General features: G+C 37.6%; 1 protein-coding gene across 1 annotated transcript in view; it reads left to right on the top strand.

The window, feature by feature from the left end:
• The first annotated feature begins 3,996 nt into the window (after positions 1-3,996).
• Positions 3,997-11,595, top strand: part of LOC139958733 (corticotropin-releasing factor receptor 2-like) — a 95,184-nt gene continuing 87,585 nt past the window's right edge. Inside the window, exon 1 of the mRNA XM_071956033.1 lies at positions 3,997-6,244. Within this exon, the coding sequence (XP_071812134.1) occupies positions 6,149-6,244 (96 nt within the window). The 5' untranslated portion in view covers positions 3,997-6,148. The remainder of the gene's footprint in view (positions 6,245-11,595) is intronic.

Consider the following 11,595-nt stretch of genomic DNA (forward strand, 5'->3'; position numbering starts at 1 on the left):
CCGCTGTCACAATATGTGAGAGTATTCCCCAATATATCGATGATAAAAAAAACCTATGCTAAAGGATAGCTTATCCCAATGAGACATACGGTAGTCCGTCCTTTATACAACACTCTTACCCTACGTACAATTAACGATGAGGCTATAACATTATGTGAAATATCAAATACGAATATCAATTTTGAAAACTGAAAACTGAGACTGGCTTGGACTATCATGGCATTTGCAGATTTACCCTTCATTATGGTTTAGATTGAGAGCTAAAATAGGTAAAGATTTAGCTTGGTATACTTTCCAACCGCTGTGTCAAGTTTTGTTGCATAATCTCCCTACTTCACTAACGAGATTCCTAAACTACCGTAAACCAACTTTAATCCTTCTGATTTGCACACAATCAATAGTTTATTTCATCCTCTTCAAAATCCAATCATCAAAAATAAGGATTACAACTGAAAAAACCCACTAGGTCTATTTAGAGACTTTTCCCGACATTTTAGATGTATCATAGTACTTCTAATTGTTCTGTTGTACCTTCATGGTCTATTTACATATAATTAATCTGAACTATATATAGCATATGACGTTACCGCACTCTGCGCTACTCTTATATTATGTACAACATGTTATTGGTACTATACGTGGTAAGTATAAAGTATAAATGTCTCGAATACAATATAATATAGCTACGAACAGTTTGTCGCGGGGAACAATATTAGATTAGAAAGCGTTTACCAAATGGCTAACGAGTGAACAAGTAGAGTAATTTAGCTTATCAATTTGCTAACCGTACAACTTAATGGAGTTATTTAAAGCTGAAGAAAATATTCACTCGATTAATCCGGTCTTATGGTTATTTTAAGGCAATGTCGGTTAAATATAGGTCAATTCAATATTTATTTCTTTTCAAGCTGTTGCAATTTGCTCTATCCTCGATCCATTTCACTTCATACTGCCTTTATAGAAGGCTTCATTACTAATTAGTAAAAGAGTCTTGATAATTGTCTTTTAATCTTGCGGAAATACCAGACTGTTAGGTTTAAAATGGACTTGTGCTTAGTTTGCCTTAGTCGTAGTTAAAGGGCGGTAGTTAACGGAGGGAGGATGGAGGGGGGGGGGGGGGGGGTTCTCAGAAGTTTGGAGCAAAACTTGTCAAAAACTTGCAAGCTTTGTTAACCTTGGGATATACTATAAATGAAAAGAATAAAAACATTCTCAAACATCCATGATCAAAATTTTGTTCATACCCTTGTATTTTTGTAACTTGGCCAATTAAGCGTACAACCACTTTAACGATGACTCATTCATTCTCTTCCGAAACAGTGCAATCAGTTTCTGTTGGCTTAAGTGTGTGTTATCATGGAGCTATATGTTTATAGCTCCATGGTGTTATTAACGAAGTCCTTACGTTACCTTTTTCGTTAGTGTAAATATTCTATTAGGTCATTGATGATGTGCATCAGCTTAATGGGTTAAGTCCCAATATGATACGATAATTAAAAGTGCCGTTTCTGTTCTTCCTTCATAATTTCATTTATTTTAAAGTTATTAATAGACATTGTATGTAGCCTTTTAACCATCCGCTGGTATATATGCCTAGTTACAATAACGTTGCGCTCATTGAAAATATAGCCCGGCAGCTGGGCTGAAAGGGATAATGGTTCATAAGAAGGCCCAAAAAAGAGGGCAAAATAAACGGAAAATGAAGACCAAAAATAATCAACAGAAATTACAGTTCGTACTTTGCTGTATATGTCAGTCTCTTTGACAATTTATAACACGCATGCGCACAGATGATGTTCTTCAGAGTTCAAATTTCTCTGTCAACGGTATATGATTCTTGTTGAGTCGGAAACTAATGCATCTTGCTGACACCGTCTATCAAATCTAAATATCGAGCTGTCGCAACGCCAGGTTTTCAATGAACAATGATTTATTTAAATAAAGGTTGAAAAACAAATTGAAGGTTTAAAGGAGTATTCCGGAGGTCAAATTTGAGTAAATTTTCCTCTTGAAGGAAAATGCAAAAAAAAAAAAGAGTCATTTGTAGATGAAAATTATATTCTGTTAGCATATTTATAAGCAAGGTATACCGTAATTTTTTTTTTTAAATTTTAAATGTTTTGTTTTTTATTCTTAAATTTGAAGTGTCAAGAATGCATCTGGCAACCGTAGAGTTAGTGACGTCATCATGGCATTATGGGTTGAAAGTGTTATCGATGTTTCTATGATGTAGACATCACTTATCAACAGAAGAAACTAATGTCCTTCAGGGAAATAAAAAGTATTTGGATGAAGGAACCTTGCCGACTTCAGCGTATTTTATCAGCTAAGCGAACATCATTGCACCAAATTTCATGGCCGTTGGAATCGATACAAAGATTATAAATGGAAATTGAACGTTTTGAGACACCTCTTACAACGATAACACCAGAGAGCATATAATCCAAATCCACAGTGGGGGAATATTCCCCCTTTTCCACAAAGAAAATATTTAATACGGTAGCCGGTAGCCGACACATATATTTCTTACGAATATTATTATTAACCACTATACGACTTTTATTGAACAAAGATAGCAGCTATTCTCCTTCTCGACCAATTCTTCGATACATGGTTAAGATCAGTTCTCAAAAAAAAAGAGAAAGTTAAACTGGTGTGATCACACGCAATTGACACGCAGTTGTAATGTAACTCGTACAATCGTATCTTGAGTCAGTGCAACTTATCTGAAAATGTTAATTGTAACTATAAACTGTTATAATATATTGGCATCAATAAGCATTATCAAAAATTGATGAATATCAATTCATTTGCATGCACATTCTTTACTGATGAGGTAGTATCACAGATGTTTCTTAAAGGTAACCTTACTATCCCCGTTCTTTCCCCCTCTCTCTCCAATTTACGCGGCTCCTTTCACTGATGTGGTAAAATATCAGATGTTTCTTAAAGGTATCCTTACTATAACTGCTCTTCCCCTCTCTCCCCGAGTAACGCGGCTCCTTTTACTGATGAAGTAGAACGTCAGATGTTTCTTATAGGTATCCTTACTATAACTGCTCTTTCCCTCTCTCTCCGAGTAACGCGGCTCCTTTTCCTCTTGAAGTTGTATGTCAGATGTTTCTTTAAGGTATCCTTACTATCCCCTCTCTTTCCCTCTCTCTCTCCGAGTTATGCGGCTCCTTTTACTGATGAAGTAGAATGTCAGATGTTTCTTAAAGATATCCTTACTATAACTGCTCGTTCCCTCTCTCTCCGAGTAACGCGGCTCCTTTTCCTCTTGAAGTTGTATGTCAGATGTTTCTTTAAGGTATCCTTACTATCCCCTGTCTTTCCCTCTCTCTCTCCGAGTTATGCGGCTCCTTTTACTGATGAAGTAGAATGTCAGATGTTTCCTAAGAGTATCCTTACTATCCCCTCTCTTTCCCTCTGTCTCTCCGAGTGACGCGGCTCCTTTACTGATGAGGTAGTATCTCAGATGTTTTTTAAAGGTATCCTTACTATCCCCTCTCGGCTCTCCCCCCTCTTTCTTGGAGTTACTACCTCATCAGTAAAAGGAGCCGCGTATCTCAGATATTGTTTAAATGTATCCTTACTATCCTCGCTCTTTTACCTCTCTCTCCGAGTTACGCGGCTCCTTTACTGATGAGCTGGTATCTCAGATGTTTCTTAAAGGTATCCTTACTATCCCTTCTCGGCTTTCTCCCGCTCTTTCTTGGAGTTACGCGGCTGCTCCTCGATTTGACGACTGACGGTAAAGAGACGTGAAATGGATTTCTCTCCACGCTTCATATAATCTCGACAGACAAGTGCTAAATTTAGACCGCCTTCCCACAATGCCTCTTTGTTTCGGTTCAATCAAGGGGATAATCTAATGTTTATTTTTACTATTTCAATTAGAGTGTGGAGAAGTTAAGAATAGTTTTCCTTTAACGTCTTTCATATTGAGTTTCAGAACCCTCGTACGACAACAGGCAGATAGCAGAGTAGTCACTGCTAAGCCTATATTTATATATAACTGTATAGCGCATTTATATATCCTATTATTAGTGTTACAGAGTCCAACTAGCTCGAAGCATCGCCGGAGGTTGTTCGTAACATCGGCTGTTTTATGTCCATTTATTTTGCTGTTTAACTTTTTTTTTCGATTTGACTTTTCAACAGGTGGGGCACTAAACTCTGCAAACTTTTGGTACAAATTTGGAGTAAAGAGAAGACCACAAAAAGTCTTATGAACAGCTTGCAAGTCTCATACTGAGGTTGAAAAAAACAAACTTTTTACGACCTGTAATAGGCCTTTCTTATTTTCTTTCCGCTTGATATTTGGGAATATTACGCAAGAGCAAACGCATCTCAGTGTAGAAAGTTGAGAACATGGTTTAACTACCCCAAAACAGAGTATCTGTTGTGTTGTTTCATCCATGAAAGTCATCGGTTATACAGGAATTTAAATTCTTTGTACAAGAAAACCCGATATATTTTTCTTTTGGTTTTTTTGGACAACATTTTCTATTTTCTCTGAGGGCTGTTCACTTGGAAGAAGCTTTGAAGTTTTTGATTTTACTTCTAAAAATATGCTAAAGCCTTTTCTCTGTAAAGGTATACACTATCAAGCCACAAGCACCGTTAATGATAAATTAATTACAGCGAGCTTCTCGAGGTAACAACAATTTTATTTAAAAAAGAACAAAAACACTCTTATAATCTCGGACGGTTCGATATTTTTTATGTCTTCGCTTTACTATAGTGAGGATCGACATTTCACGCTTTCACTGAGCTTGCTTGAATCATCGCTCATTTGGGAAATTCAAGTTCGATCATAAATCGAAACGTTTGGAACAGGAGAACTTAGTTTCAGTTTGAAAGGAAACATTCCACCTTTTAGAATCCAAGTATTAAGTTTCTTAGTTGTGATTTAATCCAACATTCATTCCTCTCGGTCATTGACATATGACTTTTTTTTCGCTTAAAACATTTCGCTTGGGAAAACTATTCTTTCTCTCCAAAACAACATTTTGTAATGTCAAAAATTTGGATTTTTGTTCTTATCAGCGTTTTGTATACCCTTGGTTTATACGACTGGCTGAGTGAATAATACAAATTTACGCTTAGGATTTAAAACAATACATTCAAAAGTCGGATTTTTTTTTTGTAACTGTTCGAGTATTTTGGGTTTTCATCTGCTAAGTCTGTCTTCGTTTGGTCGAAGGGCACATAAAACCTTAATATCGATAGTTATAATCTCATGTTACTATGAATTGCCTCGATTTGTGTACTTCACGGTTTCGGCAACGATAAAAAATATATTTACGACGCTATTATCTCGAATGACAGTCTTGGACATCTGGAGGCAATCGTAAGCGCCATAACCTTTATAATAAATCTGTTTCCAACATCTCCCCGGGTGACCCTCGGAGTTTTTCATGAATGTCACCAATTTGTCGCCAAAAATTTTTTGGTTTAAGAAAAAAAATTGTTTTTGTTTTCAAAAGCATATTTTGACACTCTTCGTCTCCATACATTAGATGTCCGTCACATACAAGCGATAAGAAACCTGAGAGTTAAGTTTTTTAAAATTGGGTGATTTTGTTTCTATGTTTTTTTTTTGCGTATTTCATTAACTTGGTGGACATTTGTAAGGCAGGCTATCTATCGAAGTCTCACCCGCTTTGTACAAGACACTTGAAGACATATTTTGTATGGAAAAATTAATATCACGACAATTGCGTTTTCAACAGAGCAACTCTATTTTTAGTTCGTTTTTAATATTTCCCAGGAGTTTTTATGATTTTATCAGTTTCGGTCGATTGATCATTATCTGCAGTAACCGTACACCAACGGAGGCTGGAACACTAGTCGTTAATTTGCGTACACATCATACAGGGGGAGCTGCTACAGTTTTTTTTGCTGGGAAACCAATAAACTCGGTCATTACTTCATTCGCGCCATCTGTTGAAAGAAAGTTTGAGGGGAAAGCATTCTTAGGTAATTCAGGTTTTGGAGTACAACAGAGCGTCCAAAGTTTCCGAGATATAGATTAGAGTATTTTGCTCCGAAACTATACGACGGGTTTAATCAATATATTTGTAGAAATATTTGGAACGAAAGTCTAAAAGAGGAAAGATCTCTTCTAGAGGACCGCTGCAGGATGAATTTTTGTGTGAAAAGATCAAGGTTGCTGTTGGGTTCTTGCTACCTTCTTGTGCTAGTCTGGAACCTGCCAATTGCCGTAGGGGACCAGGAGGTAAGTACTAAGTTTGTACTGCTTTCTTCTTGCTATTGTTCCCATTGTCCATTTTCTTAATGAACACACTGTACCTTCTCAAGTGTCGCCATGTTTAAACGGTAGCTTTACTATTTGGCGTCATACTAAATGGCGCATTTAACGGTCCACTTACCGAACAGGGTTTACCATGGGAACTGTTTCCTTTCTTTCTTTATTTCTTTTCAAGAAGAGCAAATGGTCATAACCTGAATTGTTGCCTTTGTCCAACAAAGGGAAACTTTGTCCACAAACGAAGTGGACAATGGAACAATAGAAGTGATTGTCTTTCTATGAGTGGGTGTGATAGGTTTCACCCTCAACACATTGTTATCGGTATTCAAACCCTTCTTGAAAATAATTCCATGACCTTCCATTAGCTGACGGGTATCTTTCTTCGAACTGGTATAAAAATTAATAGAAAGCAGCTTTCAGTAAGGGTTCGTTGACAACCATACTGCATATAGGCAGCCTCTATAACAGCTTTGGTATCAATGTAGGTCATGAAGGGTAAACTGTTCCATTGAACAGCAGTTTGAGCAAACAATCGGCTGTCCAGGTAGTAAAGGAAAGTAAAACAATAATAACAGAGCTCTATGCAGGGTAAACAATAGATAGCTTGGTCAACTGGCCATACCAGGAACTCTCTGGCGGTGCCGATTAACACCCTCTTGAGACCAGGGCACTCATTTTACATGCCGCCACCACCCCGTCCCCCCCCCCCCCCTTATTACATTCTGCAAGTCTAACACTATAATAGAAACTTGGTTTATATTATAGGCAATGTTCATATAGGCCCATGTACCTTGGGCCCATTGAACTTGAGGTGGGGGTTGATCTTCGGGGGGGGGGGGCTTGATGTTGGGGACCTCTAAGCAGTCTAATATGCCTACTGGTAACTCTATAATTGTTCCCTGCTCAGGTCAGGCATCCCATCACTCATATGTGTAGTTTTACCCCTTTTCTCTTCCCCCCCCCCCTCCTCCTCTCCAGTTGACCGCAAATAATCTAACCTGCATTTCATATTGTTTTCTATGGATTCCATTATTTACCCTTCACGTGTGAAATAACTATTTAGTCTAGATCGAGTCACTTCTTGACAGTACACAATCATCCACACGATTGTAATAAGTTTCAAGGTTACGTTAGAAAACGACATATGTTGTTGTTGCGCAGTCTATGATTGACGTCACAGGCTATTACGCAATGCACACCACAATTTCAATATTATATAACTAATATTTTATAACAACGAATCACGATATGAAGCTGGAAATAAGCCGCTTTATGTATTGTTTCACAAGCTATATATTACACATTTTCTTTGAATTAAGAATTCTGTTTACACTTAGAGGCCATCTGTATTACCTCTATTATTCTGAACAAGCTAGAAAGAGTACAATGAAATGGCCACCCTAATAAGTTAATAACCATTGGTATTGGAAAGTGGTCGCGAATTGCAAACGTGTTATTTAAGATCAATAAAAGAGCCCCCCCCCCCCCTATGTTGACTTCAGTGTAGAGATCAACGACTTGACGTATACTCACACTACATTTTCGTCTTTTCCAACGATTTTCACTGATAAGCCTTGAAGTTATTTTTTTTTTTGGAAAACTAGAAATGAAAATATTTATGCTAGTGTAAGTTGCACGAATGGTTGGTTTGTATTGTTTTCGTCAACTTTTAAAAATTTCAAAATGAATGTTTTGCCTTAAGTCATATTTTAATTTATTGAAACAGTTTGATGTTTAATACTCACTTTATAGAGCTGCAAGTGCAAACCGTTACAAAATGGTTACGGTAATGTACTGCGCTAACAGTGTGTGAAATTATTAAAGTTCAGAACCTGACATAGGCCCTAACGGACTTTATGTTAGGTTAAACACACACCTGGATACACTAATATATGTATCTATATGCTTAGGCCTGAAATCAAACAAAAAGATAATAATTGGTGATGAGTAAGCAATTTTGTCTCCTTGAACATCGTTTTATTTACGGTCACGTGATACTTGCGTACATGAATATGCAAACAATTGATATATATAGGAGTTGGTGCTCGGGTTAGGTGTGTAAACTGCAGTTTTCTCTGGACGAGGGAAGGGCATGGAAGAGGGGGAGAAGAGGTATTGTAGAAATGTAGAGGTAGGCAGGGTAGAGGTAGGGATGGGAGGAGATAGATGTGAGAGAAGATTGGAGGAGAGTGCGGGCGGGAGGAGGAGGGGGGGGGGGGGAATATTGACACAAGACGTCGAAAGATATGCACATTTTAAAAACTGAAATATATCTAATTATAATTCTCACCAAAACAGTGCGACAACTTTTATGTAACTACTAACGTATCCCATTTATATCACGTTGTTAAATTGTCGACGTCGCACTGTCAACTTTTCGACGACGTGTTGACATACATATCAATTTGAAAGTGGAAGCGTTGCTCTAATTGGCTGTTTCGATCACGTGTATTATGTATCCGTTATGGCTCCATTGGCGTGTCATGGTACTCATGAAAATAATGACACACATTCTCAAAAGTGCCACTGAACCGTTACGTGCTTTTTTCACTTAAAAAAAAATCTTGGCGGTAGATTATTATAAAGCTAATACAAAGTGCTTCCCAGACTACATAATTACTTGAACTTCTTCTTCAGCGATGACATACCGCGAACATTATTTCGTTAATTTCCGTATGGTTAAGGCATAACCTGAAGTTACCTTGTACTTTATGAATGTGTGTCAACTACGTGCTTGCTAAACCGTAACTTCGATGTATCATTTACAAAATGAAACACACACAAACATAAAAACATACAATGCATTGAGGTTTCGATGACTTAAGTGCACTGGACTTCTGGTTGCTAGTATAACCAGAACTAGCTATTACAACTACGTGCTTGCTAAACCGTAACTTCGATGTATCATATACAAAATGAAACACACACAAACAAATACAAACAAATACACAAATACACAAATACAAAAAAAGTGAGTGATAGAGAGATTCTGTATAGGAAGATGGAGAAAGAGAGAGAGAGGGGTGGAGAGAGGGAGGGGGATGGGGGAGGGAGAGAAGAAGGAAGCAAAGCAAAGCGGAAAACAAAAAAACTCTAGTTCATCTTCCCCTATCTTCCCTAGTTAAAGCTGGATCAAACATGCGATAAGAGAAAATTCGCACAGAAAAGAAAAGAATAGAAAAAATGCAGGCCACCTCAGTAGTTAGAAAAAAATTACCAAACTTACACAACAATAATTAAAGGAATAAATTGCTTTAGGTTACTATTGTTTTAAAATTTATTGATTAAAAGACAATTGAATGCGATTGCTACAAAATAAACACACTGTCCTGGCTTCTGCTTCTTGGGTTAGAATTACGGGGTTACCATGGTTATTGAGGTCAACGGTCACATGGTACGCCCGTCAATCACATGCACGCCAAAACGAGCACTACATTAACATTTAAAAAAAATCATAATTTTAATTGAAAGTTGAGCATTTATATGCTAATGAACTACATGCAGTTATATTGTGGGAAAACCTTCCATATGAATATTGAATGTATCATCAGTTTCTCAAAGAATCGGAACAAAGTGGTTTCACCTTTCTGCGGGTCATCGTACCTGGAATTCCAGATAAAACGTATTGATAGCAATAATTGTAAGCTTCTATAACCAGTTATGATATGAATTTCTATGAACCGTCAGCCATTAAAAGTGATCTTAATTTTCCGGCTGGTGAATACAATACATCGGTTGATGGATTGTTAACTAGAACTATAGATCTATATATATCATTATCGAGCTATAGAAGAGATCAGGTGACCCTAGGCCAACTTTTGAACTTGATCAAGTCTCCACCTACAAATTAGTTCTTGATGATTGAACCGAATCAAGTCGTACTTTTGGGAAGGTTTACGACGTGGTGGATGATTTTTAGTAGATTTCAAAGTCTTGTAGCTCTTGAATTCATTTCTGATCAACATGACTTGTCAACATGATGAAATTGAATGGTACCATGATGTGACCAAACCCACTACAGTTAGTAAAACTGGTGTTGGAGTAGGGTGGGGTTGGGTGGGGTGCCGGAGGAGGGTGTTTTGGAAAGTAAATTGGGGTGCACATATAGCGTCGATAGAACTAACATGTGCTGGACTTGCCCAAGCCTTGAAATGTTGCGATTTGGTATAAATTCATGTTTTATTGGCCAATTCAGTGGCGAATGAGACGTGGAGAGGTGTCTTATACGTGGTAGAACGAGCTTATCAACAGGCGAATTGTACGTATACATCACAGGCATTGAAATGCATTATTCATCATGTTCTCGTGGGCTATCCATCTAATGAAATACCGGGGAGGGGTGGCTGGTGGTAGGGTGGAGTGGGTGAGGGGACTTACTTACATTGCACGTTTTTTTTTTGGTGTTATTTGGACATCACATGAGTTTTGTAAATTATTCGCAATATGGCTTTTGTAGTTTGTTTGAATCGCAGCCCTACATTTTGAACCACAAATTTACGTAATGTATATAGATGTACTCATACACAGAAATATAGTACAAGTCAAACATCTTATTAGATGTTTGTTCCTCCTCAAGTAACTCTAGTCTATATATCGCTATTTCATACTTTAATTGTTGCCAGATAATACTATTACGGGCTACTCAAGGCAGAAATATATATATTCAATTTATGTCATAGTACAATAAAAAGAAACAATGAGTATAGGCATACCGTCAAAGTTTCTATAATTATACCACTTTTAAAGATATTCACCGTCATATATCTGGAACGCTCCTTTAAGACCGAATCAATGATGACGTCAGTTCTTCAGTTTCGGTTCTAATTGTTGCTGTTAATCCTTTAATTTAATAATCTATAAATCTATTAATATATTAAAAATAAGCTTTTTTACTCATGGGTGACACCGATCAGTGTCTAGCCACAGAATGTTAATGCACGCACAAGGCGCGAATCGGTGGGCGGGAGGAAACTGTGGGTATCTACACCCCTTGACACTCCTCCCCCTCCCACACACACACAATTAAAGACCAAAACAGTTATTAGCACAACCTGACGTTTAGACCTACTGTATAGTCTAAGTTTATATGCCACAGAATGCACCAGTTACGTCTTATATATTTTTTTTCAAGAGATGTGGGGGTGGGGGATTGGTAACTTGGTCCCCAAACTCCCATACATTGGGGTCGGCGTCAATCAAAGACCTCAGGGGCACATCCCCTCCTTTTCAAATCCTGGATTCACTCCTGCGCACCACATTGCAACAGGGGAGAGAAAACAGCCAGTACTGGGGAGAAATTCACCCATGCAGACATGGCT

Source organism: Apostichopus japonicus, chromosome 18, assembly GCF_037975245.1.
Source record: "Apostichopus japonicus isolate 1M-3 chromosome 18, ASM3797524v1, whole genome shotgun sequence".
In the NCBI taxonomy this organism is placed as follows: domain Eukaryota; kingdom Metazoa; phylum Echinodermata; class Holothuroidea; order Aspidochirotida; family Stichopodidae; genus Apostichopus; species Apostichopus japonicus.